General features: G+C 44.5%; 1 protein-coding gene across 3 annotated transcripts in view; it reads left to right on the top strand.

Moving 5' to 3' along the window:
- KIF13B (kinesin family member 13B) overlaps nt 1–22,463 on the top strand; it is a 368,955-nt gene that overhangs the window by 288,062 nt on the left and 58,430 nt on the right. For 2 of the 3 annotated variants that reach the window (XM_068280045.1, XM_068280046.1), the window contains exons 33-34: nt 5,292–5,444; nt 20,444–20,521. In XM_068280045.1, the coding sequence (XP_068136146.1) occupies nt 5,292–5,444; nt 20,444–20,521 (231 nt within the window). Of the gene's footprint in view, nt 1–5,291; nt 5,445–8,630; nt 9,400–20,443; nt 20,522–22,463 lie in introns of those variants that run through there. The other variant, XM_068280047.1, reaches the window with a different exon arrangement.

Consider the following 22,463-nt stretch of genomic DNA (forward strand, 5'->3'; position numbering starts at 1 on the left):
CATCCAACATGTCTCTATTTTATCTGATAAATTGCCCGAAGTCAACTGAAAGTCATTTACCAATTTCCCTGTCCGTACACGAAAATGAGGTAAATTCTCTCAGATGGTTTATACACCATTCCTCACTATTTATTTATTATATTTATAAAGCACCAACATATTTTTCAGCATCCAAAGCTAAGATATTTTGTCCCTGTATTTGGGTTTTGAAGTGACCCAGAAGGTAACGTGAGGAATATAAAATATTATACAAGTATAACAATCAGTGGTCACCATCTACGAACTACAGTGCAAAACCATTCTTGTTCTCCAGAACTAGACCCAGGAGACAAGTATGCAAATTAGCATGGTTACTAAATGAGTCCGTAGGAAGTCCCGCCCACTGCACCTTTTTCATTTAAAAGGTTCTCTTGGTAGCTCAATTTTGTGTCTGATTTTTCTGTATTGGATTACCGGTAATATAGCGTTGTGGAGAACACACTATATATGGCAAACATCCTCTGGAAACCTCTACGAATAAATACATGGGGAGACGTCAGGAGGAACACTTTGTATGTCGTTTGGCCTGGCTTCTACTTCCCTGGGATCTTACCTTTATGTAACAGAGCCACAAAGTGACATTGAATAGAAGCTTTTATCACCGCAGTTTATATATTTTAGCTTATCTCTGGGAGTGAACTCTCTTGATGCAGCTACCATGAGGAATGACAGCATTTGGCTATCGCCACACTTTGTTGCTGCCAGTGCATCTCCGGGCTGCCACCCGCCCTCTCTGTCCTCCCCACCGTCATTACTCTGTAAAGGTTACGCTGTCATTTCACTGACAGAGGCTCTTTGATGATTTCCTTCTGAACGCAATGCGCGGAATACAAATTTCTCATCGATTCTTTCTCAATCAATATCTCCTGCAGTTCATAGTGCCGGTGCCTCTCTCAGCTCCTACTGGGAGGCATCACGTCTCTATCTGTCGGAATTTTCTGAAATATTATCTCATGTGGGGCCGTTCAGAGCCGGGAAATTAAAGGAATGTGGAGGGTGCCATTGCTGAAATACTTTCGCCTGCCCGTTTTGCCTTTTTAATAACTTCATTGATCCAGAACAAGTATGCATACCAAGCGTTCTGTTTTTTTTAAAGAGACCCGGAAGCGGGAAAAAAAATGATGATTTGTATGTGTAGTATAGCTAAGAAATAAAACATTAGGAGCAGAGACATACGTCTAATATTGTTTCCAGAACTGGAAGAGTTAAGAAACTCCAGTTGTTATCTATGTAAAAAGCCACTGAGCTCCAAGCCTTTCAAAGTCGCAGAGAGTCTTCTGAAGCTTGTTATCTCAACTGTCTTGATTGTGGTCCTGACAGTTTGCCTGACAGTCCTGCTGATCTATTTGGCTGCAGTAGTGAACTGAATTACACCGGAAACAAGCATGCAGCTAGTCTTGTCAGTTCTGACAATGCCAGAAACCACCGACCCGCTGCATGCTTGTTCAGGGTCTGTGGTTAAAAGTATTAGAGGCAGAGGACCAGCAGGGCAGCCAGGCAACTGGTATTGCTTAAAAGGAAATGAATATGACAGCTTCCATATTATTCTCATCTCGGGTTACCTTTAAAGAGACTCGGAGGTGAGTCATACTGCCGTTGTTTACTTACCTGGGGCTTCCTCCAGCCCCATAAGCATGGATGTATCCCTCGACGTCCTCCCGGCATTATGACTCAGCTCTGAGTCTCTCTATAAAGATAATGGCTGTTGGTGCTGTCTGTTTTTATTTTTCATCTCGGATCCGCTTTAAAGTGAACCAGAGACGAAGCACCCTTATGTATTTTACCATATATACATATCAGTGGGAAAATTAGAGAAAACGCCTACCCTGCTCTGTTTCATTCTTCACTGCTCAGTCTGCTTCTAATCAGCCCTGATAAAATCCCTGACTCAGCATTCAGTCTGGCTTTGCTCAGGAATCATTATAGCGGAGTCTGTTCTCTGTCTTTTCAAGCTCAAGCCTGCCCCCTTCTGGCTCTGCTATAATGACTCAGCTATAATGATTCCTGAGCAAAGCCAGACTGAATGCTCAGTCGGGGATTTTATCAGGGCTGATAACAAGCAGGCTGCGCAGTGAATGATGAAACAGAAAGCAGGGTAGGTGTTTTCTCTAATGTTCCCATTGATATATATGGTGAAATACATGAGGGTGCTTCGTCTCTGGTTCACTTTAACCACCTCAGGATTCTGCGTACGCTTAAGTACGCCCCTGAATCCTGAAGTGGATTCCATGGGTTCCATGTCAGTTCATGGAGGGTGTCTCCGTGAACATGCTGCGAGCCGCCGATCGCGGCTCGCAGGGTAAATGTAAACACGCGGGGAAGATCTTCCCCGGTGTTAACATATATACGGCGCTGCTACGCAGCAGCGCCGTAGAGGAGATCGGCAATCCCCGGCCTCTGATTGGCCGGGGATCACCGGCATCTTATAGGCTAAAGCCTATCCCATCAGGCGCAGGACGGAAATCCGTCCTGCGCCGCTCACAGGGGGAGGGAGAGGGAAGGAGGCCAGGAAGCGCTGCGGAGGGGGGCTTTGAAGAGCAAGCAGCCGGCGGCGTTCAGACCCCCCCAGCAGGACATCCCCCTAGTGGGGGAAAAAGTGGGGGAAGTCTGATCGCCCTGGCTGCTATCTGATCGGTGCTGCGGGCTGGACAGCCCACGCAGCACAGATCAGAAAAATACCCCCCTGGCACAGAAGTAGTTAAGTACTCTGCCTCTGACACAGGACACCTGGGTTCAAATCTTGGCTCTTTCTGTCCAGGAAGCCAGCACCTAGTCAGTGAGGAAACCTTGGGCGAGACTCCGTAACTCTGCTACTGCCTACTGAGTGTGGTCTAGTGGCTGCCTCGCAAGCGCTTTGATTCCGACAGATGAAAAGCGCTATACAAACATGGGAATTATTACTATTATTGCGCCCAGGCTTCAGCTGTAAACTGTAGTGTGTGTGTGTGCGTGCATGTGTGTGTTGAGTTAGTTTTAGGCACAGGAAGGTGGGGGGGAGAGGGGGGGTAGTGGTAGGTGTAGGTAGGGGGGATGGTTTATGTGAGAAGTAGGTTAGGTAGTATGATGGTCGGCATTATCCGTCATCCAACAGTTACGGATTAGTCTTCTATTTGCATTATCCTGCGCCAAAATTTGCGGGTCCTCAAAACATCCTGATTGTTCAATGAATTCCCATCTCTCCAATCAGCCTCTCCACCCCACCCAAATCTTGGCCCTAGGTTGTTGGTGACATTTTCAAGGAGAGACCGTGTTCTCTGTAAATCACTTCAGAAAACGTATCCCTGCTACTTATAAGTGTGAAATAATTATAAGCCTGCCAACTATGCCAGTTTTCCCTACTTTAGTCCTTCCCTGTTCCATTATCACTCTGCCTAATACTGTACTTAACACACATGCTGCTATACCGCCAATTGGGTAGAACACATTTGGAGTGGAACAGGTAGGCAACGTGACCTGCACAAGCCTAGTTAAAGGACAACCGAACTGTGAAGATTGTGGAGGCTGCCATATTTATTTTCTTATAAAGTGGACCTGAACTCTTGTACAGGACAGAAGTTAATTATAGAGAAATGTACCCTATATCTATTTATAGATCTTAGCCTGTCTAATTCCCCCTCATCTGTGACTTATCACCACTGTAATTTGATCTCTCAGCTATGTCAGTTCAGGAATCTCCTTTGCAATGGCAGAGCAGCTAATTTGTAAACACAGGATGTTAACCACCCTATGTCTGCTTCCATGAAAGCCAGAAGTAGGCACACTATAGATTTATTGAAGGATTTGTACCAGCTGTAACAAAAATGTTTTTCTTTAACGGTTATTATGCTGTTATCTTTAAGAGCAGAGAGGAAGTTCTGAGTTCAGGTCCGCTTTAAAGTGACTCAGAGCTGAATAAAATAAGTTTCATACATACCTGGGGCTTCCTCCAGCCCCATCCACTCTGATCGCTCCCACGCCTCCGTCTGCTGCCCGCAGCTTCGTGAACCGGGTCCTCTCACTTCTATCAGTCGGGGCCAGTCAGACATAAGAGAAGTGCGCGCTTTGCGTATCTCTCCAGCAGCCAATGGAGAGATACGTAGAGGGCGCACTTCTCCTGCGTAGACTGCCCCGACTGGCTGAAGTTGACTGGACCCGGTTCCTGAAGCTGCAGACAGCGTAGGGCAGCGGTGTGGTAGCGATCCTAGCGGATGGGTCTGGAAGAAGTCCCAGGTATGTATGAAACTTTTTTTTTTTTTTCAGCTCTGGTACACTTTAAGGAACAAAAGAGGTTTCTTTTGTTTTATATTATTGTTTAGCATAGCTGAAACTCTTCCAGTCGGAGAGTGGGATTTTTATAGACTTTTTGGTATCAGACGTAAATTTATTTTCACATAAGAAAACATCTGGCTCCTTACAGTTTATTATCTGTCTTCTGTGTTTTCTGCATGCTGAAATATGACTGAGGCTTTAGCCATGTTAGGAGGAAAATCACGTTTGTGGATCGCAATACCTTCTAGAGCGGTATATGAGAGTCTTTACTGGCTTATCTGGAGTAGGAGCCTTGTCTGTCTTGGGTTTTCTTATGGTCTGCAGTTGCCTGGACTCTAGTTTAATTGGATCGCCTCACTCATGTATGACCTGGTATTACAGAAATATGAATGCTTTGTTTTACAACCTTCTAATTCTTTGGTTAACATGACCATTGTATGACTCCACCCCTTAGTGAGTCACTGAACTGGAGATACGGAAGCATACCTCCCAACTTTTTGAAATGAGACAATTTAAGGCACACCCCTGCCACACCCCCAACACAACCCTGCCATGCCTCTAGCCACGCCCCCACCACATCCCTCACCATGCATATCACAAAGCATTCATAATCGAAATATGTAATTTTATCATTCAAACCACACTGGTCTTAATTTTTTTCTCTTTATTTTAACATTTGAAAATAAGAAGTATATCAATTTAATGGATGGGCATAAAGTGAGGAGGAAAGAGGGACAGAGTGATTTGGCTCTCAAAGAGGTTCAGTTAGGAGCTATGCAGTAGGCAGTAATTCCTTGCATCCTTGCTTTTCATGGAATGGATTTCCATTGCTTGGGCATGACCACTAAGAAACTAGCTAAAAACTTGGTATCATCTGCTGTATCTCTGTCATGTCAGGTTCAAATTAATGCGGTACACTCCTTTGGAAGATGTCACTTTTTATAAACAGTCATAGTGTTGCTCTTGTTTCACATCTTGTATGTAACTGTGTGTTTTATCCTCAGGACTCTCAAGGTTCAGAAGACCGGGAGGCCCTGGCACGGTTGGCAGCGAACGCTGACGATGCCGGCTCTGCAGATTCTGAAGCCTATATAGAGAAATACCTTCGTAGTGTCTTGGCTGTAGAGAATATCCTGACTCTGGACCGGCTGCGTCAGGTCAGTAGATCTCTATCTACATTATACCCCTTATTCAGTTAGAATTCTTTGTGTTCTATTGCATAGCCAGCAATCGGTCAGGTGATTTAAAGGGGAGGAGGAACCAAAAAACCCCAGTCTTTACTACTAGTTGCTGACTTGGCCGCTTGCTTTTTGAGTATGGTAGGTGTTAGAATTGGGGATAGACTGTGAGTTACAAATATCTTTAACTTTAGTTGAAGCGGACCTGAAGACCCCCCCCCCCCTCCCCCCCAAAAAAAAGTTTCACTTACCTTTACGGGAGAACAAACAAGGATGTGTGTGGGCAGGCGCGGTGGACGTCGACTTGCAGGTCACGATAACTAAACTGAGCCGCAGTGGGGAACCGGATCATTTGGTAACGGCGCGGGCACAGGGGCCTGCAGGGGGCTGGTAGAAGCCCTGGGTAAGTGAAACGGTTTTTTTTTTAAATTTTTTTTTTTATTCAGGAGAACAGGACAATACAAATGAGCAGCATATAAACAGTTAGCTAATTAGCTTACTGTAACAGGTAGCTCTATCTTCTGTCAGTTAGATACAAGCAAGATTTATATAAGAACAGTGAGCTTCCATTGTACATAAACTTTTTTTTTTTTTTTTTAATAAGGTACTTCAGGTTTCCTTTAAAGCAAATTTTATGCAACTCAGAATTAGGGAGATCAAATTCCTGATTCCTTATCCAAGCATAGTTACTGTACTGCAAAGCATGGATCACAAGTGTTTGCATTAGAAACATGCATTTCTTGCTAAAGTCCATCCATTACAAAGTCCGACTTGTTGTGCGTTGGGATATACTTTGTGATGCACCTGCATTGAATTCAGCTGTAATTTTGTCATGTTGTTGCTCTTCTGTTGCTGCGGACTATGCATGCTACTCTCCTTTCTCCTCTCTCATTCAACAGCCTTTTTTGACCAGAATAGTCCTTATCACTGTATTTTTTTTCTCAACTGCCACACTCTAAACAACACAGATACTGTTGGGCGAGACGATGCTAAAAGTTGTCATTTCAGAAATGCTAGCATCAGCTCTTCTTGCATCGACGATCACCCCTCATCCAAAGTCCCTTAAATTTTTGGTGTTACCCATTTTGACTTCTGTGATAACTACGTCGCCCGAAGCTGAGCGGAACACTGCATTGTTACAGCACTTTACGTCAACTCTGCGTTGTTACGTCACTGTACGTCACCGTTGGGCTGGTTTACTTTCAAATAAGGGGTGTCTCTAATTTTTCTGGCCACTCGATGTAAATTTAACCTAAAATCTGCTTTACCATTGCAGCGGGGTGTGCAAAAGTGTCCAAGGGGGATTCAAATTGGCTGAATGTGGATTGTGCCAGTCTTTAAATCCACAGTTTTTTTTCTGTGTGTTTTAGTTTAAAGTGTTTCTCCATCCTAATCTAAAAATCTGTAAAAAAAATAAAATTAAAAAAAAATAGGGGAGGCGCCTAGCCCCGCCTCCCCACTCAACGGAGAAAACGCCAAGATGTTTACTGCAGTAAATTTTGATCTTTAAAACCAAGCTCAGCTCAGTTTTTGGAAAATCTGTGAATTAAGAATGACTCCCATCCCTCCATCTGAGAAATGCAGCAGCTTGAATGTTCCTTGGCTTATCCTTTAGGCTGGTTTCACACCAGGACGTTGCGTTTAGGGGACGTTATGGTCGCATAACGTGCCCCAAACGCAACGCCTGGTGCTCTCTAATGTGGACGTCAGAGTGAGCCCCGTTGTGCAGCTCACTTTGGCGTCCGTGATGCGTACTCTTGGACGCATGCGGCATCACGTGGTCCCGCCCGGCCAATCGCCGCACAGAGCGGCGCTCCAGGAAGTAAACACTGCACGTCACTGAGTCCAGTGAATATTAATTGGCCATGTGCCTGGCCGCTCTCCTCTCCTCCCCAACGTTACTGAGCATGTGCAAGCAGTCTAACGCGGCTCTGCCGCTTATAAAGTACTGCATGCAGTACGTTGTCTTGTGATGCAGCGTTACAATGTAACGCAACGTGGGCTCTGTGAACAGCCCATTCATTTTTCATTGCTGTGCGTTGAGGTGCATTACAGGCTGCTCTAACATGCGCCTGTAACGTCCCACTGTGAAACCAGCCTTAGGTAAACAAGGTTCAAGGACTAGTCAGTCAGAGAACAAAATATGTTTCTGCGCAGACTGCATGAGTTGGATCTGAGCCCTGAAACTGAACAGTAAAGTATTGGATCTCGGTTTCTGAACAACACAACGGGACTGCATTACTTAAATGTGATTAAGTGTCCTATCACAGACAGGAATCCTTCATGTATTGTCTACTAGTGTCTAGGATTGTCTGTCTCTTGTTTTTTTTTGTTTTTGTTTTTTTTACACTAAAGCAAATGTTAGCACAGAAGGGTTATATTGTTTGCTCTTGACACGGACCGGAGCACCAGGAGATGTTAAAGACGTTCTCTAGAAAACTTTTGGATCTTTTCAAATACAGAGAGGTACAGTTCATTGGTTTTTTTTCCCCACTAATACTTTTGAAAGAGATCACTGTTAAAGGACCACTCCAGTGAAAAAAGTAAGCAGTTAAAATGTGAAAGAGCTGACCGGTCCATCTCCTCATGGGGGATTCACAGGTTTTTCTTTGTTTTCAAAAGCATTTCCTGAACGACAGTTGCTAAGTCTGACTGCTGAAATAGTAAGATACCAGCCAGCCTCCCTACTCACTATTTCAGCAGTCAGACTTAGAAACTGCCATTCAGGGAATGCTTTTGAAAACAGAGATGCTCATTAGAGCCGCTTGCATTTTTGCAGTGATTTGTGATTCCCGTTTGATAGAACGAGAATCTTAATGTTATCTCCCCCCAAAATGCTGCATGCAGCAAGCTTGCAGTCTACTGAAATCGCAAACGCTGCCGTGAGAATGGATAATCCCATAGGGATACATTAGTCACAGCGCTTTGCTGATCGCTGGTAATCAACAAAGCGCTGAAAAGTTCCCGAGTGCGAACCAGCCCTGACATCCAATTTTCTTCAGCTAACCTCGGATATGGGCTTGACGGTGATGAAACCATTGATTTACCCCATGAAAGTTTAAGCCTAGGCCTGTAAGACCATGAACTTTGACTCTCTGTGGAAAGATTTTATTTTTTTTAAATTAGAGAACCTCTTTAACACTCTTCACTCCACCCCCACTGCAGGCATTCTGCCCTATAGGCAGAGGATACCGCAACCCATGCCGTTTGGATGAAGCCAAAGGGTCCGGGTCTCCAAAACAGAAGACAAAGCTCAGACGCGACAGCAAGCGGCACGTTGACTCTCCCACCGGTAGATGGGAACAGAGCAGGAGAGCGTCGGCACCTCCTAGATTGTTCCAGCATAGCTGGGATGATGTAAACCTCTCTGAAGATACCAGGCCTCTACCGCGTTACAGCAGCCCCCTACGAGACATTGATGAATACAGAGCTTACGGGTCTGCACCCATTAACCTGTTTCTGGACTATAAAGAGGTCACAAAAACCTACAGCGAGATCAGTACAGCTCTAGACTGACTCCATATCTTAGAAATGACCCAGGAGCAAGAGTTGTTAACGTGAGCAGAGACTGAACTTACTGCACAAAAAGCGTAAGCAGAGACTGAACTTACTGCACAAAAATGAAAGCAGAGACTGAACTTATTGCACAAAACCTGGACCCATTAAGGAGAAAGTGACTACGTTTTATACTCCTGACATGAACAAAGTTCGGCTTTGTAGGAAAACTTAAAGGAACTTTGAAGTTTGTTGTCTCTTGTTGAATCCATCATTCGTATAGCGTTATGAATGCTGGTATTGATCAGTTTTAGTAGGTGTACAGTCACCAACTGGCAACCGTATCCTGCTTTGTATGTGTCCTAGAATGGTTCTAGGCATTTTATGTATTTTCTGTGAAAAAGTTAGGTATTGAGAAAGTGATGGTATGATGTTCAAGTGTGTCTGCTGCGCTCACCAGACTCTGTGACTCACAGTTTTAAATCAAAAGTCCACAGCACTGTATATATCTTACAAAAGTCCTCAAAATTTCATTCAGAAAGTTCCATCCACCATTAGAATTGCCACTGCGGCTCACTGAGGGAATACAGTTGAATCCATCAATCCTAGAAAAATACAAAAATTCTCCACATAGGGTGATACCGTTCAGATCATCAGTAATAGGCAGCACACCACCCAGAAGTGCTCTAGTGAATTGTGAGGGTTGGTGCCATTAATTTATAGACCCACACCCCTTCTCCTAATATGCTCACCAGATTCGGACCACCTCAATTAATGGTGGGCCTTAAGCAATGCTCATATCCATGTGTAAATAGTAATGATCCTGTAATAAAAACAAAACTCGACATAGGGTAATACTGTCCACAAAAATGTATGCTCCCCAGTAGTGTCACTCTGTGTAAACCGTGCTCTCATTCCATGCCGTGGGGGTCCCACTCCCTACACCACAATATGCTCACCAGATGGAGCCCACCTCTGTAAACAGGTGGAAACTGCGCTCAGTAATGCCTTGTGGACACAAACTTTCTTACTCCGATTCATAAAATGTAACCTCTCCTGAGGTATTTTATTCCATTGAATCTTGTCAGGAGAAGGAAGCTTCTGGATCCGATGGAGGCTTCCTCTGTCCTCCTCACTCCTCCAATAAAATGTTGAGAAACACTGCTTTAGAGCACAGATTCCCTCAAAATTGCTGCTTTGCTACCTAAATAATAATCTTCGCATCGCAGAAAAGGTGGAATGGTTACTTGTTTATTTTCAACACCCGCTCTAATCCATGACAGACACTAAGAGTGTCTGTCATGGATTAGAGCGCGGGTGTTGAAAATAAACAAGTAACCATTCCACCTTTTCTGCGATGCGAAGATTATTATTTAGGTAGCAAAGCAGCAATTTTGAGGGAATCTGTGCTCTAAAGCAGTGTTTCTCAACATTTTATTGGAGGAGTGAGGAGGACAGAGGAAGCCTCCATCGGATCCAGAAGCTTCCTTCTCCTGACAAGATTCAATGGAATAAAATACCTCAGGAGAGGTTACATTTTATGAATCGGAGTAAGAAAGTTTGTGTCCACAAGGCATTACTGAGCGCAGTTTCCACCTGTTTACAGAGGTGGGCTCCATCTGGTGAGCATATTGTGGTGTAGGGAGTGGGACCCCCACGGCATGGAATGAGAGCACGGTTTACACAGAGTGACACTACTGGGGAGCATACATTTTTGTGGACAGTATTACCCTATGTCGAGTTTTGTTTTTATTACAGGATCATTACTATTTACACATGGATATGAGCATTGCTTAAGGCCCACCATTAATTGAGGTGGTCCGAATCTGGTGAGCATATTAGGAGAAGGGGTGTGGGTCTATAAATTAATGGCACCAACCCTCACAATTCACTAGAGCACTTCTGGGTGGTGTGCTGCCTATTACTGATGATCTGAACGGTATCACCCTATGTGGAGAATTTTTGTATTTTTCTAGGATTGATGGATTCAACTGTATTCCCTCAGTGAGCCGCAGTGGCAATTCTAATGGTGGATGGAACTTTCTGAATGAAATTTTGAGGACTTTTGTAAGATATATACAGTGCTGTGGACTTTTGATTTAAAACTGTGAGTCACGGAGTCTGGTGAGCGCAGCAGACACACTTGAATATTGTATTTATAAATTTGGAAATTACTGCAGCGATCCCAGAGTCTGGAGGTAGAATATTATAATTGACCTGTGTGGACTGTGGCGCATGAATTAAGTATTATACGGATGGTATGATGTACTTTAATTTTTTTAACAATAAAAGTTTAATCAACAAGTCTAAATGAACCATTATACATGCTTAGTGTTACACCAATAAACAGATATAAAGAGATATTAAGCAGGACAATAAAAGAGCATAGCCGGACCCAGAATCTGGGTCTACAGAAGAAAAGTATCTCGAACGAACATCCTTTGTACGGTGCATAGCGTGCCGTAAGGCACACAATAAACATCGCTTGCTGACAGGAAGTTATATAGGAGGAACAAATACTCTTAGATCTGTCAACGTAAAGGTAGCAGGGGGAAAAGATGACTGGTGCTCTCATGCAGACTGGATTAGAAGATGCAATCTGGATCCTGGAAGATAACCATGCTCACCACCCAAAGGAAACTATCACCAGCGTTGTAGAAAGTAAAGCAGGTCGGGCACAGGTTGCTACATTCCAGTATTAGTTTCATCCAGTAAAGTACAGGTAGTTACATACAATAAGGTGAAAGGGACAGCCTGACAGCAGTTTCACAGGTCTCCCTGCTTCTTCAGAGGCCAAAAGGTGGTCTCTGAAGAAGCAGGGAGACTTGTAAAACGGTTGTCAGCCGTCACTTTCACCTCATTGTATGTTACTACCTGTACCTTACTGGATTAAACTAATACTGAAATACTGCAACCTGTGCCCGATCTGCTTTACTTTCTACAACACTGATACTCTTAGAGCTGTACATAGTTTTGAATCTAATAGCCATTCAGCTAATGTAGGACATGGAAGATTATACCCATGTCAGACAGAAAGAGACCAGTGTGAAAGCAAGACTGCCAATAAACAGGTCTGGGGAGGTGTAACTTAGCCAAAGACCAGAAAGAAGTTAGAGAAAAAGAAGGGGGGGGGGGGGGGGGAGAAGTTGTGGAAGCCTGATCGGGGGGTTCAGGGGATGATGTAATGATGTACTTTATAATGCAACTAAGAACCCACCATAATTCATGACGTGGACAATTTAAAGAACTTCTTTCTTCTACAAAATGTTCCATACCTATTCTTCCCTGTATTCCCTCTTCCTCAAATTAGATTCACTTTAATTTTTTCTTTTCTTTAAATAAAGCATTCAGATACCATACACTTGAAAATCTTGATGACACGATTTAAGCCCTACTACATACTTAACTGTTGGAAGGCACAATTACCATTTGCCTTTCGAACTCCTGACTACAGTGTTAGGCATTAGGAGAGGGGTTAGTGTTAGGCATTTGGAGTGTGTGTGTGTGTGTGTGTGTGTGGGGGGGGGGGGTATTAAGTATTAGGAGGAAGGAAGAGGGCCACCGTTTATCAGCAACGGGAAGAACTCTAAAGAGATACAGCAACTGGGGTAACTGTGTCATATTGACAGCATGGACTGTTCCAAGCAGTGAAATAGGATAAAATGTCCATGTATCCAAGTCTGAGGACAATATTCGGTAATTGGGAGGGTAGTTAACTCTGTACAGATTGGTGGGATCTATGGGAAGATTAATGCCCAGATATTTGATGTATTTGAGTTGGTACTGCAGGCCCATAGTGACAGCAAGCTGATTGGCATCTTGTGATGGCATATTTTTGCAATCATAAGGTCAGATTTGTCCAAGTTTAACTAAAAGCCAGAGAACTTGGAGAAATCTTGAAGGTTTTGCAGAAGGTTAAGGATTGATGTGTGGCGAGTTAAAATGTCATCCGCAGAGAGACTTAATTTATATGTGGACAAACCAAAAGCAATGCCCAAAACATGAGAGGAAATGTGACTACGATGAGTCAAGGGTTCGATTACAAGAGAAAAAATTGCTGGCGACAGAATACTGCGACGTGTGCCTCTCTGTATGGGGAAACGTAATCTATCTTTAGTTGGGAGTTTGAGTGTGGCAGTTGGAGAAAAATAAAGGACCTTGATGGCATTTAAGAGTTCTCTACAAAAGCCATATTCTGCAAACCTGATTCGATTAAATGGCCTTATACGATGGCAAACCGTTTCTCCATGTCTAGTGTGAGAAGTGTTTTATTTTGGCGTTTGCAGAGGTGCTGTACACTGAGAAGGTTGTGGATATTATCTGAGGCTTGACACACCTGAATTTAACCAACTTAGTCTTTGTGGACCAACAAGGGCAATAGAGTATTTAAAGAGAAACTCCAACCAAGAATTTAACTTTATCCCAATCAGTAGCTGATACCCCCTTTTACATGAGAAATCTATTGCTTTTCACAAACAGACCATCAGGGGGCGCTGTATGACTGATATTGTGGTGAAACCCATCCCACAAGAAGCTCTGAGGACTGCAGTACTTTTGACAGTTTGCCACAATGTAACAATGTTCACAGACAGGAAATAGCTGTTTATAGCTGTCTCCAATGGCCAAAACAGCTAGAAACAGCTACATAACCTGCCCACAGTAAAAATGTCACCATGTAATAAATGTCAGAATGGCAGAGAGGCAAGCATAGATGCAAATATCTTGCAGGCTATTCCCAGTAGCGAAATAGGCCTATAATTCTTGGGCATAAGTAAGCCTCTTTGCGATTTGGGCAATATGGCTATAGTGGAGGAAAGAATGTATTGCCTTTTGACAGGTGATTATAAAACTTCAATAAATAATGAATGAGTTTGTCAGAGAACTTTATAGTATGCAGCCGTCAATATAGCTTTACCCACAATGCACTTTCACATTGCATTGTTGTTAATTTATTTTGAAACGAACGGCCACTACAGTTGAGAAACACAAAGCCCTTGTGAAGTTTCCTCACCACTGGAGTCCAGTGAAGAGATAAATAAGGCTTTGAATGTAGGTCACCCGCAACCTTTCATATTATAACTTCTAACCGTTCTGTCCCCTGCAATACATATTGACGTTTCAGTGTTATTAAAAGCCGTTTTAGATAAACCAGCCTGAAATTTCTGCTTAGGGAGCCTTTTAAGAATAGGCCGGATTCTGCTGAGCTGTGTAAGTTTAGACAGCCCGTTGCACGAAGCCAGTTTATACAATATGGTTTTGCAGCCAGAGCCTGCAATCCGTTCTCCTTCCTCACCTGCTGTGAGATGTGTATTCATTACTTTTTATATCTGCGTTAAGAGCATTTCCTCCCCTTAACCTGCGTCAGGAAGCAGACTTTTACGTCCAGGCTTGAGTCAGAGCTGGCGGCCCGCCGAGATCACAATGACACTTGTCTCATCTCCGGCCTGCCTGACAACTGCACAGCCATAAATGTGTGACCTGATTCTCAACTAATTGCAGCGACGTGGCCCGGTCTGAGAGACTTGCACTGAGCTGCTGTCAGCCATCCAAGATCCGGGTAGAGGAGCAGTTTGTGATAAGCTGTTAATATGATGCGGTCTTAAGTGCTGTCTGTAGTCTAAATAGGAAAGTTTTAGAAGCGCAGACGGTAGAGGCCAACTACTGACTATTGAGTATAGTATGCTGAGATTTAGTCCATCATTGCGTACTGCAGACCTAACAGTGCTAAAGCTATGGAGAAGGTGAAGCAGAAGGGACAAGGTGGTTGGGCATAGGTGTATTAAAGGCAAAAGGGAAAACAAGAACACAACTGGAAGGAACACTGATGGCCATCAGTTTACATTGAATCACTTATTTGCCATGGTGTATGACCATTCAGGATGGTGGACACAGGAAAATGACTGCAGTTCTGACTAGGGGATATTTCTCTGGGAGCGTCCGTTACTTCCCATTACACCCCCCCCCCCCCCTCTCCTGCAAGTAGTTGTCACATGGAGTCTGTCCTTCAATCTTGTTCAGGATCGCCTGTCTAAGAGAGTGAATTGGACCAGCTTTTACCACAGCTGTTAGGCTAGAAAACAGTAGTTCAAGAAGTCAGGAGATCCAGTTGGCTGGCACACAATACTCCTGTCAACCATATACACAGAGGGTTGTTCAGTCCTGGGCCATGCACAACGCTAGCAGGTCAAACCATTCACAAAATTACCAGATAGGAAGGCCAGACACTGATTCCAAAATTCTGAAAACTTTCAGCCCTTTCATGAGTCTCCCCGCTTTGTCAGGGGCCAATACAGTTACACGTAACTATACTGGCCTCTGACAAACGAGGGAGACCCCTGTAATTTCTGTGAGGCTGACCTTCCCAATGTTTTGGTGCCTTGAGGATCTAAAATAAAGTCCACAATCTTGGAACCAGTGCTTGGCTTTCCTATCTGGTATTATAGAAAATGGTAGTTTTATTGAATGATTTGAATAGGTAAAAAAGTATTTAATTACAGTGGCAAGATCTGAAAACTGCTGTTCACAAACACTGTGCATCTAATCTGACTGAGCTGGAGCTGTTTTGCAAAGAAGAATGGGCAAGGATTTCAGTCTCTAGATGTGCAAAGCTGGTAGAGACATATCCTAAAAGACTGGCAGCTGTAATTGCAGCAAAAGGTGGTTCTACAAAGTATTGCCTCAGGGGGCTGAATAATTACGCACACACCACTTTGCAGTTATTGATTTGTAAAAAATGTTTGGCATCATGTATGATTTTCATTCCACTTCTCATGTGTACACCACTTTGTATTGGTCTTTCACGTGGAATTCCAATAAAATTGATGCATGTTTGTGGCAGTAATGTGACAAAATGTGGAAAACTTCAAGGGGGCCGAATACTTTTGCAACCCACTGTATCTGCATTTCTATCTGTCCAAAGTGGAGCACCCAGTCTGGATTGCCATGGGGGCTGTTCTTTATTCCCCCTTTTATATTGAGGATTACTTGAGATATGGTCCCTCTATGTTAGATGTCAGGCAGTTGCGTGTACTAGTAAGTAATAACATGTTTGGAGTAACTCTTTGGCCTCATTTCCATCTTAACACTGCGGGCAACGCAGGTCTCCACCGCAACACACCGAACTGTTGCACAAAAAATTTAACAAGAACTGTGTTGCTCCGCAATTTTTTTCTTCGATAAGGTTTCAATACCAGTAATCCTAATGGAATCCCATTGCAAAAGCGCCGAAATGCATGCAACCATGCGTTGTGACTCATAACACATGGATGGAAGCATCAGACAATGAAGCCTATGCACTTTCTGATGTCCCTGTGGATCGCATTATGTTGTGCTTCTGAATACTGCTAAAACCATGCAGATGGAAATGAGTCCTCTAATGCTAGCGGGAGGAAGTCCTATCAGGCAGAGTCATTCTAGGCCTGTTTTACACTGCAAATCGCAATTTTGATTTCCGATTCCAATGTTCACTGGATGGTAGCAACAATAGAAGAAAATGCAAAAAAAAATGCTGCATGCAGGACCTTTTCTTTTAATTGCAACAAAAATTGGAATCGCTTGTAAAATTGCATCAAAATCAGAATCTCATGTAATGGAAAAGAGCTCTTAAGGCTGCTACGAACAGCAACAAAAGGATTTTGGTGCACAGTTTATCCTGTATTTTTTTTTTTTGTATTTATTATTTTGATTTATTATGGGCTTGCTCTAGACTGGAATTGCCTTGTCGTAAGGACATGGAGTTGAATTAATTTTGCAGATTTTACTTAATCTTGTACCCCCCCTCCCCCCTCCGGTCTCTCACCTCCATTTTCACTTGCACTTTTGCAGAATGCTTTCTCTTTGCACATTTTGGCCATTGTTCGGCTCTGATACTCCGCACCCTACTTATTCACTTACATACTCATTAGGGTGTAGTGTCACTTCCTGCTTTCAATTTTAGCCCTATATGTGTTTCATGGTTGGCATTGCCTTTGATCTGCATTAACTATTTGATTACTTATTTATTGGATCATGAAATTGTATTTAGTGAAGTATTAAGGGGACCATTCAACAGCCGTGTCCGCAGGCTCACTGGATGGATTCTCCAAACTTTTTAATGCAAACTTCTGGGGGATACAGGATTATACATTAAAGCAGGATTGGCAGCCATGAAATCAAATTCAATTTACCCACTGCTCTGTGTTTATTATGCAGTCTACATCCAGTCTGCATTGCCAGCATTCCAATATAATCATAATGTAATGAATCTCCTCTCAGTCAGCCTGGATCTGTTCTGCTAAATTGCAGAGGAGAAGTAAGCTTGTTATCTCTACTCCCACATTCCTGCTCCTCACTGATTGGCTTAGTGCAGTACAGTGTGACCCAAGGCTGAGAAGGGAAATACACCTCACCCCTTTGCAGAAGCTGCTGAAATATGATTTATGCTGTGATCATGTGTTTACAAAGCAAGCTAGATATGACAGTGCAGTTTCTAGGAGAAACAATAGTAAAGGAGAAAATTAGATTACATTACAGGATTGCCTTCAGTCAAAGGCAGTAAAGGTGGAAAATACCTGAAACCCATTTTTTTTTATTTACTATATAAAAACTGTGGACAGTCTACATAAAAAATGTAGACAGTACAATACATATGTTATGTAAGCAGTGGCGGCGCTACACTGGGGCTTACCCAGGCTTCAGCCCCAGCTGTCAACTAGCCAGCCCCCCCTAAAGCCACCCCGCGGGCTGCGGCCGCCGCAAGTCAGTACTCGCGGTTCAGAAGAAGGAAGGAAGAGGGCTGGCCTGGCTGTCAGAAGGAACCCCGCCCCTGCCCGGGTAATTATACAGTCTATCTGTATACAGAGGCGGCACGCACGGGCAAGGGAACGTTCGTGGCTCATTTGTGTCACGTGACGACGTCCGTCATGTGACACGCAGCAGTGTGCAGCGTGTTGCCTGGCCTGGCCTGGCCTGCCCGTCCACCCGCCCAGCTTCAGAGGCAGAGCAGAGAGGCTTGCTGCTATTCACTGCGACGGCGCCGGGGACTCATTCCAGCCACCAGACTGTCACTCACTACTAGTGACTCACTCACGGAGACGCAGGAGGACCTCCATTGACAGCTCAGCAGAAGGAGGAGGAATCAAGGTGGGTTACTGTGGGGTGGGCAGCCAAGCCAACTTGAATTATTATTTTTTTATATGTGATGCTGATGTGAGCCTGGGGCCCCCAGCCCACTACCACCAGCCAGACCTGAGCTGCCCCCCCTGGGCCCCCAGCCCACCATCACCAGCCAGGCGCCTCCAGCCCAGCCCACCACCAGGCAGACCTGAGCTCCCCCCCCCCCCCTGGGGCCCTCAGCCCACCACCAGCCAGGCCTGAGCTGCCCCCCCTGGGGTTCATAGCCCACCACCACCAGCCAGGCGCCTCCAGCCCACCACCAGCCAGACCTGAGCTGCCCTCCCTGGGGCCCCCAACCCACCACAAGCCAGACCTGAGCCTGGGGCCTCCATCCCACCATCACCAGCCAGGCGCCTCCAGCTCAGCCCACCACCAGGATGACCTGAGCTGCCCCCCTGGGGCCCCCAGCCCACTACCAGCCAGGCCTGAGCCTGGGGCCTCCAGCCCAGTCCACCACCAGACAGACCTGAGCTGCCCTGGGGCCCCCAACCCACCACTATAAGCCAGACCTGAGCCTGGGGCCTCCAGCCCACCACCAGGCAGACCTGAGCTGCCCTGGGGCCCCCAACCCACCACCATAAGCCAGACCTGAGCCTGAGGCCTCCAGCCCAGTCCACCACCAGGCAGACCTGAGCTGCCCCCCTTGGGCCCCCAGCCCACCACCAGGCAGACCTGAGCTGCCCCCCTGGGGCCCCCAGCCCACCACCAGGCAGACCTGATCTGCCCCTAGCCCACCACCACCAGCCAGGTCTGAGCCTGGGGCCTCTAGCCAACCACCAGGCAGACCTGAGCTGCCCCCAGCCCACCACCAGCCAGACCTGAGCCTGGGGCCTCCAGCCCAGCCCACCACTGCCTCTTATGTGCATTTACTGGTGAAACGCTGTCTCATTATGTGCATTTACTGGTGAAAGGCTGTCTCTCATTACATGCATTTACTAGGGAAACACTGTCTGTCAGTATGTGCATTAACTGGTGAAACGCTGTCTCTCAATACCTACATTTACTGGTGAAAGGTTGTCTGTCATTACGTGCATTTACTGGTGAAACGCTGTCTCTTATGTGCATTTAGTGGTGAAACGCTGTCTCATTACATGCATTTACTGGTGAAACGTTCTCTCATTATGTGCATTTACTGGGGAAATGCTGTTTGTCATTATGTGCATGAACTGGTGAAAAGTTGTCCCTTATGTGCATTTACTGCGGAAACGCAGTCTGTCATTATGTGCATTAACTGGTGAAAAGCTGTCTCTTATGTGCATTTACTGGGAAAATGCTGTCTGTCATTATGTGCATGAACTGGTGAAAAGTTGTCCCTTATGTGCATTTACTGCGGAAACGCAGTCTGTCATTATGTGCATTAACTGGTGAAAAGCTGTCCCTTATGTGCATTTACTGCGGAAACGCAGTCTGTCATTATGTGAATTAACTGGTGAAAAGCTGTCTCTTATATTCATTTAATGGGGAAACTGTCTGTCATTACATGCATTAACCGGTGAAAAGCAGGCTCTTATGTGCATTTACTGCAGAAACGCAGTCTGTCATTATGTGCATTAACTGGTGAAAAGCTGATTCTTATGTGCATTTACTGGTGAAAGGCTACCTGTCATTATGTGCGTTTACTTCATTTTTTTTTCCATGTAACTACGTTAGCTGGTACAACTACATTACAGTTAGCCCTGCCCACATGACATCATGACCACGCCCAATTTCTCGCCGCGGCGCGCTTCGCGCGCCGCAAATTCCCCCCCCCCCAAGCCCGGCCTGCCAGCCCTCGTGCCCCCTTTGAGCCCCCCCAAAAATCTGAAGCTGGAGCCGCCACTGTATGTAAGAACAACAAGAACCAGTATTTATCTACTTATATATGTGTGTGTTTTTCTTGGGATAGTATGGCTGCTGCTTCAAACCCCCAGCAGAGTATATAATCCATAAGACAAACACTGTTCAACCAAACAAAGGGATATGTTTTCCCTTTTATTGCCAACGTAGCAGCATAAGCAGTTGCAACAAGGACTGACGGTCATTCTTCTAAATCAGCAATAAAAGAGGAGTATAGCCCGTCACCTGGGCGAACCCCAGTGTTTGTCTTGCAGATTGTATTGGGGGACCGCACTTTATGATCACTGACGATCTATATTAATTGACTCATTGGAGCCTAGTTCACTTGATTGTAACAGTCCCGTCTTGAGTTGTCATTCATATACCGGTATGTATTTGAGAAGACTAATAAATATCTTTATGACTTTGGTTGTGTGTGGTGCAATTTTGAGTGTTTTTTTTCCCATTTCCATAGATTTTTGTTATCATTAACAGCTTTCTGTTTACCTTTGCAGGAAGTTGCAGTGAAGGAGCAGCTCTCTGGGAAAGGGAAGCTGAATCGGAGGAGTCTGAGTTCACCCAATGTTAACAGAGTAAGTCGCATTTTGGTCGGTCTTGCTCATTTCAAAATCTTCGTTATTTGTTTTTCAGTCTAGGGCCTAGGGGCACCATTGGGGGTACTTGGGCTGGGTTTAAAGAACCACTACAGTGAAAAAAAAGCAAGCAGTTAAAATCAGACAGAACCGACAGGTTTTGGACTAGTCCATCTCCTCATGAGGGATTCTCTGTGTTTTCTTAAAGGCAGTTGCTAAGTCTAACTGCCACAATGGTAAGATTCCAGCTTCCCTACTCGCTTGCATACTATTTTGACAGTTAGACTTAGCAACTGCTGCTAACCACTCCCCTAGTTACCATATGCCAGTTGAGAGTTGTAGTAGCCGTGTTGGTTAGGTTTTTTTTTCTTATTTTTAAAACCCATCACATGGCCACTTTAAAGAGGCCAAATAGTGATGCATAGCAGAATGTAGTGTCCCACCTTTTCAGTCATTTTCCTGGTTTCAGCATCAGAAAGGCTTCCTATATCTTTATATTGCTGTATATTGGTATGTAGCCCCGCCCTTCCAGTCATTACACAGCCTAAGCTATTTAGCTTTGCAGAATTCTCCCACCCAGAGAATTCTGGGAGACTAGATCTACAGGATCTTCTCAAAAAATTAGCATATTGTGATAAAGTTCATTATTTTCTGTAATGTACTGATAAACATTAGACTTTCATATATTTTAGATTCAAATACACACAACTGAAGTAGTCAAGCCTTTTATTGTTTTAATATTGATGATTTTGGCATACAGCTCATGAAAACCCAAATTTCTTATCTCAAAAAATTAGCATATTTCATCCGACCAATAAATGAAAAGTGTTTTTAAAACAAAAAAAAGTCAACCTTCAAATAATTATGTTCAGTTATGCACTCAATACTTGGTCAGGGATCCTTTTGCAGAAATGACTGCTTCAATGCGGCGTGGCATGGAGGCAATCAGCCTGTGGCACTGCTCAGGTGTTATGGAGGCCCAGGATGCTTCGATACCGGCCTTAAAGAGAACCAGAGATGAAGCAACCTCATGTATTTTACCTTATAAATCAGTGGGAACATGACAGTAAACACCTAATCTGCTCTTTGTTACATTGTTCTCTGTTTAATTTGCCTATTATCACCTCTAAGATAAGAATCCCGACTAAGCAGTCGGTCTGGCTTTGCTACAGAATAATTATAGCTGAGACTGTGTTCTTTGCTGTCTTCAAGTCCAAGCCTGCCCCCTGCTGGCTTTGCTCAGGAATCATTATAGCTGAGTCATTATAGCAAAGCCAGACTCAATGCTCAGTCCGGGATTCTTATCTCAGCTAGATAACAGACACTTTTAGCAGTGAGGATGGAACAGAGAGCATGGTAAATGTTTTCTCTAATGTTCCCACTGATTTCTATGGTAAAATACACAAGGGTGCTTCGTCTCTGGTTCACTTTAAGCTCATCCAGAGTGTTGGGTCTTGCGTCTCTCAACTTTCTCTTCACAATATCCCACAGATTGTCTATGGGGTTCAGGTCAGAAGAGTTGGCAGGCCAATTGAGCACAGTAATACCATGGTCAGTAAACCATTTACAAGTGGTTTTGGCACTGTGAGCAGGTGCCAGGACGTGCTGAAAAATGAAATCTTCATCTCCATAAAGCTTTTCAGCAGATGGAAGCATGAACCCACTTTTGAACCAGAAACAGCAGCAGAAGCGCCTGACCTGGGCTACAGAGAAGCAGCACTGGACTGTTGCTCAGTGGTCCAAAGTACTTTTTTCGGATGAAAGCAACTTTTACATGTCATTCGGAAATCAAGGTGCCAGAGTCTGGACGAAGATTGGGGAGAGGGAAATGCCAAAATGCCTGAAGTCCAGTGTCAAGTACCCATAGTCAGTGATGGTCTGGGGTGCCATGTCAGCTTCTGGTGATGGTCCACTGTGTTTTATCAAGGGCAGGGTCAATGCA

The sequence above is a fragment of the Hyperolius riggenbachi genome, chromosome 4 (assembly GCF_040937935.1).
Source record: "Hyperolius riggenbachi isolate aHypRig1 chromosome 4, aHypRig1.pri, whole genome shotgun sequence".
Lineage (NCBI taxonomy): Eukaryota > Metazoa > Chordata > Amphibia > Anura > Hyperoliidae > Hyperolius > Hyperolius riggenbachi.